This window comes from Danio aesculapii, chromosome 6 (genome assembly GCF_903798145.1).
Source record: "Danio aesculapii chromosome 6, fDanAes4.1, whole genome shotgun sequence".
In the NCBI taxonomy this organism is placed as follows: domain Eukaryota; kingdom Metazoa; phylum Chordata; class Actinopteri; order Cypriniformes; family Danionidae; genus Danio; species Danio aesculapii.
In genome coordinates this window covers 37992683-38012154 of record NC_079440.1, presented here as the reverse complement: position 1 = coordinate 38012154, position 19472 = coordinate 37992683, and the positions used below count along the sequence as shown (strand labels likewise).

Genomic DNA, 19472 nt, shown 5'->3' with positions numbered 1-19472 from the left:
CTCTGTTAAGCAATGGAAAACATTTTACATGCTGCGAATTCTCTCACCGTCTCACCGTTGGAGTATATGATCTGTGGAAAACTTTATGAAAGATTACGATTCAGAGAAAGAGTTGGGCATTTTGCCACCGGTGGTGCTTTGACGTTTGCCCGGGTCATCAGTCAAGCATCCCGAGCACAAGCTGGGAGGCATAAAAAAGCCCTGCCAGCACCTCTCGACAAACCAGAGCGAGCACTTCCGAATCCGGCTGTGAGGAAAGAACGCTCGAAAAATCAAAACGAATTTCCAGCTAATGCACGCAGATGAAGCTCTCTTGTAGAGCGCACGCCTTTGTGTTTCATTGGAAGATTTCACAAGCTGAAGCTGAGAGCATTAACCACTACTAGCCTCGCCGAGGATTCCCTGCTGCTTTCAATAAAGTCCTATTTTCCGCAGAGAAGGGTATAATTCCATTCTAATGCACGCTTTCCTCCAATGATAAGCTTCCCCCATTGCGTGCACTAAAACGAAGGGTACGCTAACCCACCGGAAAGAAATTTTTTTTATGAAAACAGCTGCTTGAATATCTTAAAGATTGTTTCAATGCAGGGTAAAAAGCATGATGCAAATACGAAAGCGCCTATTGACTAAAGCTTGCTGATTAAATACAGACCCCATTCTATCTGCGACTCGTGTAAAGCAATTGTATAATAAGTGCCGGTGCTTATGAAACATTAATGACATTCCTAGCATATCAGAATAGCTGGGATCGGCATCTTAAAATTCATTATTATTCAAATATGTGGTTTTGCGGGCCTACTCAGTGATATTTTCCAGAGTCTTTGTCGGATTAATCACAGGTGGGAATTACAAAACTGTCTGTTTTTTTCCTCATTTAGGCTACTCTGAGTGAAATGCAATGGATGGCTGATGCATATTTAGCAAATAATTTTAGTCACTTTTAAAGGATTTATATTGTCTTACTGTCATTTTATTTAGATTTTTTCCTGTTTAATCTTTTCTCGTTCTTTTCCCATTGAGGTGTGTAAATAAGTATTTTTTTAAGGAGATCTGCCATAAATAGACTGTAAAATACAAGTATTTTAAAAGTAATGCAATAGTAATGTTGTGAAATATGAAAATACATTACTCTAGTCCCAAATGTGATACGATGCTTCATTTTAATACATTCATTCATTCATTCATTCATTTTCTTTTCGGTCCCTTTATTAATCCGGGTCGCCACAGCGGAATGAACCGCCAACTTATCCAGCATATGTTTTACGCAGCGGATGCCCTTCCAGCTGCAACCCATCTCTGGGAAACATCCATACACACTCATTCACACTCATACACTACAGACAATTTAGCCTACCAAATTCACCTGTACTGCCTTTTGACTGTGGGGGAAACCGGAGCACCCGGAGAAAACCCACATGAACGCAGGGAGAACATGCAAACTCAACACAGAAATGCCATCTGACCCAGCCGAGGCTCGAACCAGCGACCTTCTTGCTGTGAGGTGACAGCACTACCTACTGCGCCATTGCATCATCTTAATCAATACACGAGAAAAAAAAAATAAAATACAAATAAATTCTGACAAAGAAATTTTGAATATAAGTTGATACTAGGGTTTTAATGGATCTTACATTCCCATGGAATTTTGGATCAGATATTGCAGATAATTTTGTTACTTTATACATTTCAGATTTCATTTATTGATTAAATACTCACTAATATGCTAACAACAGCAACAACAACAACAAAACTCTTATTGAAATAACTCAGTGTCCTAGTTTACAGTAAAATCAAACCAAAATCTCAGCAATGTACGTAAACCAAGTTTAAAAGATAATTATATTCTGCGTATCGAAATTGGAGTATGACAATGAGTTCACTGTACTCAACCGGTCTCCACAGTCACAAGATCTCAATCCAATAGAGCACATTTGGGATGTGGTGGAACGGGAGATTCGCAATCACGAATGTGCAGCTGACAAATCTGCAGCAACTGTGTGATGCTATCATGTCAATATGGACCAAAATCACTAAAGAATATTTCCAATACCTTGTTGAATCTATGCTACAAAGGATTTTGGGAGTTCTGAAGGCAAAAGGGGGTCCAACTCGGTGTCATGAGAAATCGGGTCCCCCCGAAATCAAAAACTTTTGTACTTCTCCACAGTGCAATTACAATCATATTAGGTGCTTTTTAATAGTCTATTCTCAGTCTTGACATTTTAACACTAATCATATTATTAACATTATTATCGATAACTACAAGGTAAAGATAAGCATAGTTAAAATAATTTAAACGTTTGTAAACATTAAATGTCTTTTTGATGTTTTTATGTATAAATATATTTACATAAGTGGTAGCACGTCGTAAGCTATCTAAAATAAAGGCTTTACAGATGCCATTACTTGTAGATCAGTATACGAAATACATAATTTAAAATAGTTTTATATCATTATAACGCTCTTTTAAATTACATACATTTAAACAAGATTTCACTGCATATTTATATATATTTATATTTTAATCAGGCGCTACAAACCATACCACTTACAACTCCAGTGAACCAATAGGCTCCTAGGTGGACCCAATTGTCAGGAGGGACTCGATTTCTCATGACGCTGGTACTAGTAAGGTGTACATAATAAAGTAGCCAGTGATTGTACATTTCCCACTGACATTTATTGAGCAAGAAACCAGTCAGAGATGATTCACGCTTTATGACACGGCACGTTATCCTGCTGGAAATGACATCAGAAGATAGGTACACTGTGGTCATAAAAGGATGGACAGCAACAATACTTAAGTAGGCTGTGGCGTTGACACAATGCTCAATTGGTATTAATGGGTGTAAAGTGTGCCAAGGAATTATCCCCAACCCATTACACCACCAGCACCAGCCTGAATTGTTGATACAATGCAGGATGGATCCATGCTTTCATGTTGTTGACGCCAAACCCTGCCATCCGAATGTCGCAGCAGAAATCAAGACTCAGCAGACCAGGCAACGTTTTTCCAATCTTCTATTTTCTAATTTTGCTGAGCCTCTGCGAATTGTAGCCTCTGTTTCTTGTTCTTAGCTGACAGGAGTGGCACTTCATGTGGTCTTCTACTGCTATAGTTCATTTGCCTCAAGGTTCGACGCGTTGTGTGTTTAGAGATGCTCTTCTGCATACCTCAGTTGTACTGAGTGGTTATTTGTGTTACTGTTGCCTTTCTTTCAGCTCAACCCAGTCTGGCCATTCTCCTCTGACCTCTGGCATCAACAAGGCAGTTGCACCCACAGAACTGCCGCTCACTGGATACTTTCATTTTTTCTGACCATTCTCTGTAAACACTAGAGATGGTTGTGCATGAAAATCCCAGCAGATAAGGAGTTTCTGAAATATTCAGACCAGCCCGCCTGGCACCAACAACCATGCCAAGTTCAGTCACTTAAATCACCTTTTTTCCCTATTCTAATGCTCAGTTTGAACTGCAGCAGATCGTCTTGACCATGTCTACATGCATAAATGCATTGAGTTGCTTCGATGTGATTGGCTGATTAGAAATTTGTGTTAACAATCGTTTGGACAGTTGTGCCTAATAAAGTAGCCGGTGAGTGTATTTGCTTATAAACTCTCAAGATGCAGCATTTTGACTGTAGCAATTACACTCCTGCTGTACAATATAAGAGCACAGTATTATAATTATCTGGTCAAGGAAGCGTGTGTTTACGTTATATTTCCAAATCCAGTATTGTTAAATGTTTGCTTTGTCCAGATGGGCTTAAATCTATAGTAAAGACACATCACTTACATTATATGTCCACCTGAATAAACCAACAAAAAGCAGCTTAATGTGTTTAAATGCTAGGTGAATTTAGTATAAAGGACAAACATCTTTATTAACCTAAGCAATTTATGAACTTACGGCAAAGAAAATAAAAAAAATCACTTGAACACCAGTATTGTTGGCTTATTAGACATAATCAGGTTAAGAATTTATTTATTTGAAATAGAGTATCGTTTATAGTGTTTTTGTATTATTTTTATGTGTAACACAAACTTATTTGTAAAGATTCTTGTTTTCTTTAACTCATGAAGATGTGTAAATAATGAGATTTTATTTTAAGTGATTAATTCCTTTAAAAACGGAGGCCGGCTGTGGGCTATTATTATCATTTTTACCCATTCTTTTCTCAGTGCAGTGTTTTAGTCTCTCAGCATGGCAGTAAGAGACAAAAGAATGACGCAATAACTATGTTTAGAATGACACATCAAGGATCACGAGTGCCAGGTCTTCTTTAATAAAGATAGAGGGGACAGTCTTATGAACTTCTGGGTGATTGAGAGTGAACGTTACAAGTCACAACTGACCCATTTCCTTGAATTCATCCCGGGCACACTGAAGCAACCCTTCTGCTGGTTACTGATCTCATTAAAGCCCGCCGCTGCTGGAGTTCTGATGGAGTCAGCACAAATAAAACACTGCAGATAATTTGAAAAAAATACACTGTTTTCGGTCCACATGGTTTGTACTCAGCATCTGTAATGGATGGCGCAAAGTGCACACTCAGGTGAATATCAAATCTCCAATTCAGATGCACTAGCCGCAGCAACAGTTCTCTATTTTTCACCATTTCATTATAGAAAGGCAAAGTTCTGCACATGCTCCGCTCCGTCAGGCCCTTGTTGCAGGCTGGCTCATTGCTATGCATAGAAAAACCCATCTTTATGCTTCCAATTGGTCAATTTTCGCTTTAGGTTGGACATCTGTCTTTGTTAGAAATTAATCTGCTGATCCCTGTAGAGGCTCCTTGGATTTTTAATTAATTGCGTGGAAGCGTCAATAAGAGGAATGGAAATGCCAGCGGTAGGCTTGCTGAACTTGTGCTTTTCCTCCTGATTCGGCTTTCAGGACTCTCACTGGCTTGAAAGTTATTTCAGCACGCTGAATGGAAATTAAATAAAGCAGCTCTCGATAATGGGGATTTGCTGCTTGTGTAACACATTAGAAATGCTTCCTTGGATTTTCCAGGTCCTCAGTCATTTTCAGTGGTTCACTTGCATGACAACAACTGCGTTCTGCTTGGAAGGTTCACTACAGTGTTGACTTTGTCTCGTTTTATCTGCTTCACTGTTTATCCGGTGACCCTTGAGCAGATGCCGAACAAAGGCAACTTTTCTTCCAGCGCAGAAGAAGAAAAGTTAGTTTCGCCTGACAGAAATCTTGGGTCACCATTAATCTACAAACACGACATGGAGACTTTTATTCATTCACCGGGGGAAATATTAAAGAAGACAATGTAGAACAGAGAACAATTTGTAAGTGACAGGTAGGGAGATATATTTGCCCACAGGCAGTGAGTTTTCTTCCCATGTGTCAGTCGAACCTTGATTTACAGTGACTTTTGTCAGGGAAAAAAATGAAGCTTTTGTCAGGAATGATTGAGCTGCGATTGTGCGCCATTTTCAACTCGTGGATGGGAACAAAGATTCTGTGTCAATAGTTTTGTCAGTAAGGTGTCGGTAATATGTTCTACTATTATGTCTGCTCTGGAATATTGATTGACTTCTTCTAACCGTTTGTTGCGTTTCATTCAGTTTAAACTGCATCTTCCAATATTCCAATATACCATTCGCTCACTTGTTGCCACTTTATTATGTACTTTATTATCAACTGCTGTTGAATTACAAGCACGCAGATGTGGTCAAGACAATGAGCTGAAGTCCAAAGTTTGCTGTAAATGGGAAGGGGGAAGAAGGGGGATTTAAAAGACTTTGAATGTAGTATGGTTGTTGGTGTTAGATAAGCTGGTCCGAGTATTTAATAAACTGCAGTTTTACCAGGGTCATCCCTAGGGTTTACAGATGATAGTCAAAAATAAACATCAAGTATGTGGTATTATGTGGGTATAAATACCTTGCTAATGGCTTAGCTTTTGAGCACATAGAAATGCGAATGAGAGTACCATAACCTCTCATTTTAAATGACATGTGCATAAGAGCACCTCTGTATGCTCAAACCTTGAAGCAGATGGGCTACAGCAGCAAAAGAGCACATCAGACACCACTCTTATCAGCTAAGAACAGGTGTTTAAGGGCACATTTTTCACAGGCTCACCAAGAATGGAAAAAAGCTTTCATGTTCTGATGAGTCTTGATTTGTGCTCCGCTATTTAGATGCTAGGATAAAAATTTGTTTAAAAATTATAGAGGGTATTTCCACATTTGGCATGTTAAGTCCTAGGAATGATTTTATTTTCATGGGGGAAATAAATTGGCTCCTACTACAGAACAGGTCCTAAAAAAAAGCTAATCCAAGATAAAAAGGACTACAATGATAAAAGTGTATGCTGATCAACCTGAACAAATGCAATACAAAACAACAGCACAGTAGTTTAAAGTATTTTAAGACATACAGATAAGGATAACTAATGTTTGTGAAATTCAATTGTTGTCTATGTCTGTGGCCTTGATGATATGTAGCACACAAGCTGTCATAGATCTTATAAGTAGGACCAGAAAGAATCTGCTGACATTTTTTTGCTATTTCTGCCAGAATTTTGTAAAAAAAAAATCTGCATATTTATTCGGATGATCTTAACTAAAAACGTAATATATAAAATAGAAAATATTAAAATAATTTTTTTTTTTACTTATATTTAATGTTTAAAATGCAAATCCAAGTAGATCCACATATTTGGTAAACAAAGCAAGTCTCTCATGTAATAAATCTACCATATATCCACTAAAAGACAGAAAATATTACTTTACAAACTGTAATGTAAATAAGTCATATGAATATTTTATTATATTAAACAATATTATTACTGAAATTAATAAAAAAACTGAATAAATATAAATGTACACACATTTAGACAAGTAAATAAATAGACTCAATGATGGGCTAAAAATCTGCGGAATTCTGTGGATTTCTGCACACACACATTCTGAATTGTCCTAGTTATAAGTCTATGTTGCATCAGTTTGTGATGAAAATCTGTTTTTAGCCTTATTTCAGTTAATTGAAAAAGCACACTTTTAATAACTATGCATATTCCTTTTTCTCTCAAAAAATACATACTGCTTCCATATTATTGTAGCCTATTTTGTGCTGAATACAGTGTCATGCTAGACTAATTTATATGAAATAGAAAAAAAGTAAAAATTATAAGGCACACCATTACTTCTCCAGAGCCTCATAAGCTCCTCATACCCCTAATGTTACAATAAACACAATGAAAACATAGCTTTAATCAAGGTGTCGTCCAACAGTTGTGATTTTGTTGAATAGAACACTTTATGTCACCATTGACCAGTTTGCATCACTTCCATGTTCCTTGTGACAGTGCAAATGCATTGAGGAAACTGGTTTGGAGTATAATAGCTCTTGGTGAACCAGGTCTGCTGACTAGTCTTTATAACTGAAATTCTGTAACTACCCTGTGAGAAAGTTCCTGCTTGTTCAGGCTGCTGGTGGTGTAATGGTGTAGGAGAAATTTTCCTGGCACACTCTGTGCCTTACAGTACTAACTTAACATTGTTTCAACACCACAGCCTACCTGAGTATTGTTGCAGGCCATGTCCATCTCTTTATGACCACAATGTAACCGTCTTGTGATGGGTACTTCCAGCAGGATAATAAGCCATGTCACAAAGCTCTTCTCACACCGGTTTCTTGGACATGTCAGTGAGTTCACTATGCTCAAACGGCCTTCACAGTTACCAGATCTCAGTGCAATAAAGCACCTTGGGGATGTGCTGAAGCAGGAGATTCACATCATGTGCAGCCGACAAATCTGCTGCAATAACATGATGATATGTCGTGCCAATATGGACCAAAACCTCTAAGGAATGCTTCCAGGACCTTGCTGAATCAATGCAATGAAGAATTAAGAAGGTGTCAAACCCAGTACTAGCATTGTGTGCCTAACAAAGTGGCCTGCAAACACATAGCCTTTTAATGCTGTGTTGGATTTGAAATATCTTTGTTGATATACCAAATTGATTATGAAATTCAAGTCACTTTCTGCAATTTACTTCCACAACTGGTCCATTAACCTTCACAATTTACGTACAGTGAAAGTACATTACAATCAAAGTAAAATATTGCCCTTCACTACATTGCTGAATTTGGTCCTAATGATAGCTTTCTCAAAAGCAGTCATGACCTTGGTGTAATGGCAGAATCACAATAATTTTTTGGGCTTTTTACAATCTAGTCATGCAGCATTTTCATTGCACAGTTCAGTTCCTGTATACCAACATCAGTCTCTCTTAAATATACCTGTTTGGAGCTTGTAGAAACACTGGAGACATCTGTGTTACTCTGATTTCACTGGGCAGTCGTCTGCCTGCTCTGCCTGTCTCTGTTTTGCACAGAGTATTGTCATGTGCTTTCTCTTGTCTTCCCTTAAGGTGACCGAAACAAGGACAGGCCCTCTTGGATGCAGTAACTATGACAACCTCGATTCTGTCAGTTCCGTTTTGGTTCAGAGTCCAGAGAACAAGATTCATCTACAAGGTAGCGCATTCATTATTTAACTATATCACAGACTTGGGATGCAGTGATATTATCATTCTTTTAATTTTGTTCTTTTATGTTGATATTAAAAGAGGCAGCAGTGTGTTCGCAGATATATTCAACAGACATATTTTGTTGTGAAAGCACACTCCAAAAAAAAAAGCAATATTCCATTCTGTCTGCAAAGATTTCAAGGAAATATCTAAGATAGCAGGTTATAAAATGTATGATAATATATTTTATTTAGACATAAACACTATACTCTATATTCTATTTCAATAGTTACTTTTTAAATTATTCTAGTGTTCAGTTTCACTTGATCTTTAGCAATAGTATTTTAATATACATGAAACTTTTATTCATTGTCTTTTTGGTTTAGTCCCTTTATTAATCCAGGGTCGCCACAGCGGAATGAACCACCTGAAACATTTCTTCAATGCTTATATTAAAATCAATCAATAAAACTATCCATCAACTCACCCCAAACTTTTGGAAAGTAGTGGATTGTGGTTTTTATATTCATTGCATGTATATATGTAAACAATTCTGTATTATTTTAGGTCTTCAGGCTATTCTGCCAGAATACCTAAGGAGTCGATTTGTGGAGGCAGCTCTCAGCTATATTGGCTGTCACTCTGAGGGCGAGTTTGTGTGTCGGGATAACGACTGCTGGTGCAAATGTAGTGTGGATTATTCCCAGTGCAACTGTCCCAGTGAAGACCTGAAGGCTATGCAGGACAGTCTGAAACTCATCAGAGAATCATGGACGCAAGCCAACCAAGAGTTTGAAGAGTCTGGTAAGATTTTACAGGAATAGTTATTCATCTGTACCAGGGATTTTGAGTTGGAAGACTAAATATTTCCAGGCTCTAAAAAGACAAAAGTATTTTAAAGCCTGACAGTAGAATTTTAAATTGAACAGTATTTATTGAAATTATTCATGAACAGTTTGTGAAGAAATAATTAGCTTGATGCATCCAGTTCATAAAAACAAAATGATTTTAAGATTCATGTCTGCTATAGTTCTTGATTGTTCTTAATAGTGTCAGTGACTAATGACTGCAATTTATCCAATCATCCTACCCAAATCCAATCCAGTCCCCTTCAGCCTTTGTTGTTTATAAGGGTGTGTTCGTATTTGGCAGGTTTAATGTTATGAACAAACTCTTGTAACTGTTCTGTTAATGCGGTTCATTTGAATACAGGTGAACCTTGCCCTCTGAGCCATAGTGCCAAACAAGCAGAATGAGACCCTGGTGCAGTTTTTGTAATATATGAGTACAGTGTAAATTAAAGACATGAGAACAAACCAAAAACAGCACAGAGTGTGCTTTAAAACTATTTGCAAGTGATTTACAAAATACCTTGAAAAAGTTTACTTAAAATTAAGGAGCCTTAAACCACAGTCCTTCACACAAAGTAAATATAGAAAAGGACAGTGCTTTTGGAACATGTCACTGCATTTAGCAGCACAAAATCTCTCAGAGACTAGATCTGAATCCACTTATTATTCTGAACTTAGGAGCCAAGACATTCTCAAAGGCATTAACCATTGGAGGCATCACTTACTATCTTCCAAATACAATATCATTGGCTAATGTTAGAAACCTTTCTCTAGACATGTGAGAAGCTCTTCACAAGTTCTCAACTTATAAACATACACTAGCACATATACACAGTATCTTGAATATCAAACATTCTTGATATAAACAAAATTGTTGATATAAAAATGCAATTGTTGGTATCAAAAATGGAATCTTTTATAATACAAATATTATTAATTAAGAAGTTAAATAGTTGATATCAAAAACATAATTCTTGATATCTGTTAATGTATTTTCATTAGTTAAATGAACATTAAGGGCTCTATTTTGATGATCTATATGCAAAGTCTGAAATGCATGGCGCAAAAGCATTAAGGGTGTGTCTGAATCCCCATTTGCTATTTTTAGACCAAAAAATATGCTCTGCACCTCAGCGCATGGTTTAACAGGGTTGTGCTTATTCTCTTAATAAGCTATGAGTGTGTTTTGAGCATAATGTGCATAAAACCAATTAGAGTTTCATCTCTCATTCCCTATAAGAGTCATTTGTGTCGCACCATGATGAAATTGCTAATTACATGGCAGACTTTGTAAGTGGAAAAACTGAATGCTTTACTAGTGAGAAAATAATTAAACATAATTCGGCCACTTTACTTTCTCTTAACTTTACTTTTACTCTTTACTTTACACCTTTTCTTTCGTGGATAATGATATGGTGTTGTACACACCCCACTGAAGACATCTATTAGCCTACATATTTAATTTCATTTGTTAAGCACAAGATTTCTTTCAAAACTATTTCTAAATTCAGTTCTAATTTCCAGCAAACAAATAAATGAACAATAATAACGAAGTGTGGTTCGTTATCCAAACACACGTCCTATTCTTATGCCCCATGGTGATGCATACGTCTCCAAATCCCAACAGGTGGACAAATCTAAACTTGTTTTTATTAAAGAGCCCCTATTATGGGTTTTTGAAAATGCCCTTCCATGTAGTGTGTAACACAGCTGAAGTGAAATATCAGTGAAGTGAAATTTCTGTTTAAAACTATTGATTCATCTATAAAGGAGTCGACTCATAGTGCTTCGAACGAGTCGTCTTGATAACGAGTCATTAGGTGTTTCGTGATGACGCGACTACGAAACACAAGTAGTTGCGCGCGCAAACCCGGGACATTTGAAACCTGTGGCCCCGCCTACTAACACAGGAAAAAAAAAGCCACACACACAGACACCGGTCAAATGAAGTCACGCTGTGCAGATGGATATTACTGACAGTCTCTACCCAAAGATGAAACCTCAGCAATATAGCCCAGCCATGAGCAGTTCAAGTGCTTCTGAAAACTACATGCTTACAAAGAAGACTTCATCGGCTGTTTGTTAAAGGAAGGATCAGTAAAGACTGTCAGAACATGGATCAGTGCATTATGGATCAGTTTCTTCCCCCATTTCACAAGTGTAAGTACGTGCGATTAAAATTGTTGCCTCGTTTACTCCAGGTTGCAAATTATGTATTTAGTTGTGTTTTGTTACTTGTAACCACGTGTACTGTATCAGGTTAGCTCTTTATATTCTCATATCGCGTGCAAAGCCACGTTGAAAACGCGACGAGTGCCGATTTGTTTACGGATCGTCAGCTGTTCCTACATGCATGCAACGGTCAAGTTTCAAAATAATTCAGCTCAGGTTTGAGGTGAGGTGTCTAAATTGCACCCAGCAAGCTGAACAGGTGCTCTTGGCGAACGGTGAGGGTAATGTGTGTGCAGGGCCGGCACGTCCATAGAGGCGACCTAGGCGGCCGCCAAGGGCAGCAGAATAGAGAGGGTGGCGTCCGCGACACCTCCCTCACCACCCGCGTCCTCAGCAGTTATATCCGCGCCTCACCAGTTCTTGGAGTTTTTGCTTAATAAAATAGTCGTCTGTATTTTCAAGTCCATTGTCTGTATTTACATTCACCCACTGGCAGCCAAAATCCACGCCTTACACTATGATGCGTGTGTGCACTCTGACTACTTTTATATTGTTGATTAGCTGCTGGGCATTTCACTCTGTCTCGCGCTGAAGGGTGTCAGTTTCGACCAATCGCAACAGGCTGTCATCGGTCCAATCAGTGCAGATTAGCTTCGCGCTAAGGAGGGGTTTGGGAACAAATGAATTGCTGAATGATTCAAATGGGAGTCGCTGGGATAATTAGGTAAAAATAAATGCAGATTATAAGACCATGAAAGTGTTTTTTGACCTTGCATGCATATTAGACTGTTGTTGGAGACCCTTACAACCAAAATATGACCCTATTTTATGTATAATAGGGGCTCTTTAAAACAAATTTAAATATGCACATTAATAATAATAACAATATACAAATGCAAATTGTCATGAATAAACTGAAAAAAGCACCCCCCAACCCCACCCCCCTGACATGCAGGCATAAAGGAGTGGTTTTAAAAAAAAATTCATATGTAAAGATATTTGTGTATTGTTGTACATCCTGTGTGTATAAGCAATGTCTAAGCGTTTCGTCCTGCATAAGCACATAACTTGGTCTGTACTGGACTTCTCTCAGTTGGTCAATGGCACGCCCTATTACAGTTCCTCAAAATAGCAACACGTCAACAATGCGCCTTAACACACCTCCTTTATAGACAAGCATGCCCATGAGTCCACAAAGTGGCGCAAATGGATTTGCTATTTAAATGATGTGGTCCAAAACATGAAAATTAGGGTTGCACTGGTCTGGAAATAGCAACAAATCGTGCCAAACACATCTTGCTCCCTATTGTGCCGGGTGTATGATAGGGCCCTAAGCCTTTAATACTCTAATAGGAGTTATTAATAGTCAACAGAATGCCTAAAGGGTGTATCAGAATAAAATGGAACCTTTTTGTGGTAAATTAGCTAATTCTAAGCAACCCATGTAACGCCAGCACCATGTAATGCCTCTTAATTAGTTTAAAATCCACGACACACAGTGTAGCAGACTGTCATTAAACAGCGATTGTTATCACTTGTTACATTTGATGGTTGACAAGGAAATAGTGGGAAGTGCTTCCTGGGATATAGTGTCATTGTCATTGTAAAGCAGCGTTTTGGACTTGGCAGGCTTACTTGTCCCTAAGCGAGGCACAGAGCCAACATGGAGCAGGTTTTTGTGTGCATCACAGCCATGTTGGAGCTCTACCTCCTGCAGCAACAGCAGGGAGTGAAAAACCACTGCCTAATGACTGTAAACCAGATAAATAAACAACAATCATCTGCTGGAGCCAGATCATCTACCAGTGCGGCTCCTCTATTCGGTCGGGGGCAACACAGTTTTTGTTTCATAATGATATTCGTAATAAAAAACAAAACTTGCCGACTTGTGCAGATCAATGGCTGTCTAAAAATGGAACTGTAATATTTTCAATTACCTGATGTTTGATTGCATGAGAAATCCAATTCGGCATAGACTGGGATTGTCAGGCTATGATGAAGATCTGTGTTGTTAATTATAGCTACTGAGATCATTTCTTGTCAGATGTTAGCATTGATTGGGGCGTTGAGCGCCATAACACAGCTATCGATTTTTCAAGCCACAAATGAAAATGAACCTCCCTTCGCTTGGAAGACATTTGTGTGGCCGAAAGGATTCTGCTTTTGCTTTAACGAATTGCCATCGTGTTAAAACTTGATGTTTTGCTCTTTTTTATTTATTTTTTATTTTTTGCTCATTTTGTTGTTATTGGAGTCAAATCACATGTGCTCATTCAAAATCATAAATTATAAAAAAAATTCTTGGTTTAAGGATACATTCATAGAACTTGGAGCAGAAATATGTTTTGAAATATAAAGTTTGCAGTAGATTTATCCTGCATTTTGATGCAATATCTGCCCATGCTTTTTATTGATGGTAAATCATTAGAAATTCTACGGACATTAAGTACCTTAATGAAAATGAAATAACCCCTAACTCTCACCCTTCTCTTGGAAGACATTTGTGTGGCTGAAAGGATTCTGCTTTTGCTTTATTGACTTGCCATCATGTTAGAACTTAATGTTTGGCTCTTTTTTTACTCTTTTTGTTGTTATTGGATTCAAACCAAATGGGATCTTTCGAAATCATATATAAAATAATATGTATACATCTTTTTTTCTCGTTTTAAGGATGCTTTCATATAATTTGGAGGAGAAATATGTCTTAGCAGTAGATTTATTAGCAGTATTTGGATGTTGTAGAGACTATTGACTGTTGAAGTTCTGTTGAAGTAACTTTGCAACAAACAGTCAACTAGCAGTCAATAGAGTATCAGTAGGATAATATCTGCCCACACTTTATTTTGATGAATAATCAATAAAGTCAATAAAGTTATAAAAGCCCCTTTCACACATAGGCCTACAGACCTTTCCAGAAAATTACTGGCAATTTTCCGGAAAGGTCTGCATGTATGAATAGGCCGCTTTGAAAATACCGGTAAATTCGTTCCGGCTATTTTCCGGAAAGAGAATTTGTAATATTACCGGTAATTTGCCTGAATGCTGCGCTGTGTGTACAGATATTATGTTATACAGTCATTGGTGTGAATCAAAGATATAAACATTAGATGTCGCCTGCCCTGTTGTCTATTAGAAGGAATGCGTCAATAGAGCCGCCATTTTAGTACAGGGTAGCGCTCCTTTGAAATGAATGTGGGACCAAGCTGCAGTGGAGGACTGTGGCCATCCAAAGCCAGATATATATACACACATACACATATATCTATGATTGGAAGTTTTCCCGGAGGTCAGTATGCAATTTTTTTTTAATTATGAAAATTATAATTTTGCATCACTTTTCTACAATGATGGATAAGGGATCGCACAGGCATTCCAGACAAAAAGTCTTTGTTTGTGTGTATGGAAATATACTGTCCTCCCTTCCTGTTAAATTTGATCTAATGCGTGTCCTAAAACACACACCCTCTCCCACTTTCACTTCTCATACTGACGGAGGAAGCGATTCGTTTGTGAATGAATCCCCATTATGAACGACTCGTTCACTTAGCCGACAATAATACACGTTTCTGGCACCGCAGCATCTCGTTGTCATATTTCATTTACATTGTTTGCTGATTTTATTCAACAAAACTAGCATAAGCCGCGTATGGAATGGAGTAAGTGACTGTATTATCATCAATAACGTTACCTGCTTAGCACAAAAGTTCATAACATACAAAAACGTAAAAAAATAAATCTTACCTATGAAATGTACAGCCTTTGTGCTTTGTATTCTTTGTTAGCTCATTACTACACCCGTAGACTGCACTAAAGTCCAGCATCTTCACATAGTAACACTGTCTTGACTAGTGCGGTTAAATGACTTTTGCCCTGGGAGCCCTATACAAATGTGGCGGCTCTATTGACGCATGATCAGGGTCCCTATGCGATATCTAGTGTATATATCTATGGGTGTGAATGCAGAAGGAAGATTGCCGGAAAGAGCGCGTTCACGTCTAGAACGCACTGACGTGAGACATCTACTTTAGCCAATCAGAACATTCAGACGCATTCACATCCACGCTGTTTATAAAAATAAAAGCCTTTGGATATTTTTTTTTTCAGACACATTTAGCTGCTAGATGTTAGTCAGATAACATTTCTATGTTCCTTCTTAATGCCAACTGTGTAAAAAATTATCGATAAAACGCTTATGATAAATCGCTGTTTGTTTACCTCCAAGCTCTGACGCACGTGAAGCAGCCGGTAAGCGCCAGCACAAACACATATTATGTACATATCGACATGCGAAAGTGTTCCTCCATACTGTATGTTGTCATCGAAGTTGTTTACAATACTCCACAGAGTTTGTAATGTAGTCAAATGTTTACAAATACAAGCACATCCGTTTAGAGGTCATTTCTAGTTAATGATGTCAGAATTTACCGGTATTTTGGAATGGATGTGTGAATGGTCTTTTCTGGAAAAATTCTGTAACGTCCGTGCCTGTGTGAACAGCGCTTTTTTGAATTTACTGGTAAAGTCATTCCGGAAATTTTCTGGATATTTACTGGTATCACTGTGTGAGGGGGCTTTGTGGGAAGCACTGCATTCATATACTTTGGAGGAGAAATATGTCTTGAAATGTCAAAGTTAGCAGTAGATTTTTAAGCATTTTGATGTTGTAGACAGTCTGTTGATTATAAGTAACATTACAACAGTCACTATCAGTGGGCTTATATCTGCTCACACTTTATTTTGATGATAAATTATTAGAAATTCTAGAGACGGAAGGTAAATTTATGAAATGAAATAACCCCTAACCCTAATTTAACCCTCACCTTTACTTAAAAGACATTTGTGTGGCCTGCTTTGCTTTAACAACTTGCCATCCTGTTAGAACTTAATGTTTCACTCTCTTTTTCTTTACTCTTGTTGTTATGGGAGTCGAAGCACATGTGCTTCTTCAAAATCAGCCTGTCCTTCTTAGAAATAGCTTAGCGTTTCTTAGCAATTCATTGAAAATACCTCGCTGTCCTCGTCTATCAGTGTTCAATCACACAGGACAATTTTCAATTTTCATCAAAGGAATGAAAATAACGTTCCACCTGCTCCCTTTCCACCCCCCAGTTTCACTGTTGACTCATTTTTATCAAACATGACTGATTTCCTTTTCCCAGACATGAGGCAAAGTCATTCCAGTAATTTATTCTCAACACTTGTCTGCCTTTCTAGAGGACTTCCAGAATTTTGTGAGGAGATTACCAACCTTCTATGCTCTGAACACATCTGCCGTGCAGTACTTTTGGAAGATGGACTCTGGCGTTCAGCAGCGCTTTCAGCTTTTGGAGACCAACACTCAACAGCTGCTCAGCAAAGCACAGCGGATTGTCGGCAAACTCTTCAAACTCAGCAAAAGGTGTCGGACTCAACCCAAAATATCTGTGCTCAGGGAGAGGTAAGATGTACTCCATATGCCTAATGGGTTAGAAATGGAAATGTCTGTATTTATAATTGATTGTATAATGTTGAGGGGTAAAAATAGTGTGCCGTTGCTTGCTAAAGGGTTCAGGGATGATGAAACTGATTTTTTTTTTTTTAGAAGAGGATTATGTCTGTTAACATCAGATAAATGGGTATTATGAATGAATGATTTAAGTAGGGGATTTGTAGGGATATGACAAATTTATTTTTTCTCTCCTCATGTTTGATTATACAGTATATAGTCAACATTTGAAGTGGATCAATACCTTAAACTGTTCAACAACACCAATTCTTGTCTTAGGAAAAGATATTTTGTTCTACTTTAAATGTTGGCTAACATTATACAAATTGTCTTCAGCTTACTACTGTTTACTTCCACATTTATTTGGTATTTCTTATAGAATTTTCTTTAGCTTCTAGTTTTTTTTTTGATTCATCAGAATCAAGTATTCCAGAGAGCTGCTAAGAAAATATGCATACAATTACTACTACTACTGCTACTACTACTACTACTACTACTACTAATAATAATAATAATAACAATAATCAAGTTCTAAATAAGAAATAGCATTTTTTTAAACAAAAAAAAAATGTAAAATAAAGTGTAAAAATAATTGCTTAGCTTAGTCTAATGCATTACACTGTAAAACTTTTTAAGCCAGTACAACAACAATCCTTATTTCCTTTCACTTTTTCTTGTTCAGTCAACTTTTGAAAACATAAGCTGCACTGACCTAAAAATATTTGTCAGTAATACAAAAAACCTTCAGTTGGGTTAACATAAGATTATTAGTTTTCTGGAGAGGTGAAGTACTCTGTAACAAAACTTTTTAAGTTGTGCCAACTGAACATTTTTTTTTTTGTCTGCAGAACTATAATGCCTTTTTCTTGTTTACTCAACTTTTGAAAACATCAGTTGCACTGACCTAAAATGTCTGAAGTTGACTGAACAAAAAAACTCTTGGAAATTGGTACTAAGAAATAATACATTATCAGAACAAACAAACATAGTTCAATGAAAAAACAAAACAAAACTAAAACAGAGACAAATGTTAACAAAACATTTATGGGACACAGAACTAGGGTGCTTTCACACCTGTGGATTGATTCTTTTCTTCCGAAACAGGGATTCAAATTGTTATAATGTTGCACTTTGTTCTTGGTGCGGTTCGCTTTCACACGGCAAAGTTTCTAAATGGACCAAAATAGCTAAAACAAGCCACGTGCAAGTAAACTCTCGTCACTTTAGTCAGAGATTCACAGTCTATTTTGCAGAGTCCCGCTCAGCTGTCATGCGTCCTTATTTTAATTTATGCCGATGAGTAGGCCCAAACGTGCGCAGAATTCCGCAGATTTTTAGCCCATCATTGATTACGTTTATTTACTTTTGTAAATGCGTGTAAATTCACAATTAATTAAATAAATTATTTTTTACATTAATTTCAGTAATATTATTGACTAATAAAAATATATTTATATGATTTATTTACAATATAGTTTGTAAAGTAATATTTTCTGTCTTTTAGTAGAAATATTATATGAGAAACTTGCTTTCTTTACCAAATAAAGTGGATCTAATTGGATTTGCATTGTAAACATTAAATACAAGTTAAAAAGGTATTACTTTTTATTCCATATATTAAGGTTTTAGTTATGATACTCCCAAAATCATTCCTGCGCAGAAATAGCAAAAAATGTCCGCAGATTTCGTCTGGCCCTACCGATGAGTATTAAGACATTATAAGCGAAAAGCTGCACTTTCATTTTGAATGGTGACACCCACAGACATCGTCACCAAATATAAATCAGAAGTAATATTTTCTCATACATAGCAGTTGGCTTATGCATTATAGGCTTTATATTATATAGAGAAAAAAAACAGATAAAGCCAGACTGCTGTTCGGTCAATTTTTCCTAACGGATAAATAACTCTCATTATTAGTTAACATACTTTCATATTAGTATTTGACATGAAAACCACCTTTACTAGTAGGAATGACATCCCAACCTACTCATAATTCTCTCTTCATATAGCCATATAAGCCTATTACATATCCATAATACACTGTGATATATACTGGTTCGGATCGTACTGCTTTCTAACTGCAATCGATCCGCTCCAGAGTTCGTTTCAATCGAGCCAAGACTACCTCATTCAGGCGATCTCGGACCGATTGTCTTGGCGTGGATCTGAGCGCGATTGCTGGATTCACATTTGCCAAACGAACTGCGAAAACTGGAGAAACGCGCCAGATTCCGAAACGAAAGTCTAGGTGTGAAAGCACCCTTAGAAACAGCACAGGATGTAAAACAACAATAACGGTAAGCAAGACAAGGATCAAAACATGGCAGGAGGAACAGGGAAAACCACTTGTAATGCTTCACAAAAGACTGGAAAAAAAACTCAGCAAAGAATCTGTGTAAATGAAGTGTCTTTATAGTCCTAGTAATCAATCCATCATAAGCTTCCAGCTGTGTGTGTGTAAA

At 37.3% G+C, this 19472-nt stretch overlaps 1 protein-coding gene across 2 annotated transcripts in view; it reads left to right on the top strand.

The window, feature by feature from the left end:
• The window catches only part of brinp3a.1 (bone morphogenetic protein/retinoic acid inducible neural-specific 3a, tandem duplicate 1), a 64389-nt gene that overhangs the window by 32507 nt on the left and 12410 nt on the right, over positions 1–19472 (top strand). For both annotated transcript variants that reach the window (XM_056460131.1, XM_056460130.1), the window contains exons 5-7: positions 8401–8506; positions 9067–9303; positions 16737–16959. In XM_056460131.1, coding sequence (XP_056316106.1) covers positions 8401–8506; positions 9067–9303; positions 16737–16959 — 566 coding nt within the window. The remainder of the gene's footprint in view (positions 1–8400; positions 8507–9066; positions 9304–16736; positions 16960–19472) is intronic.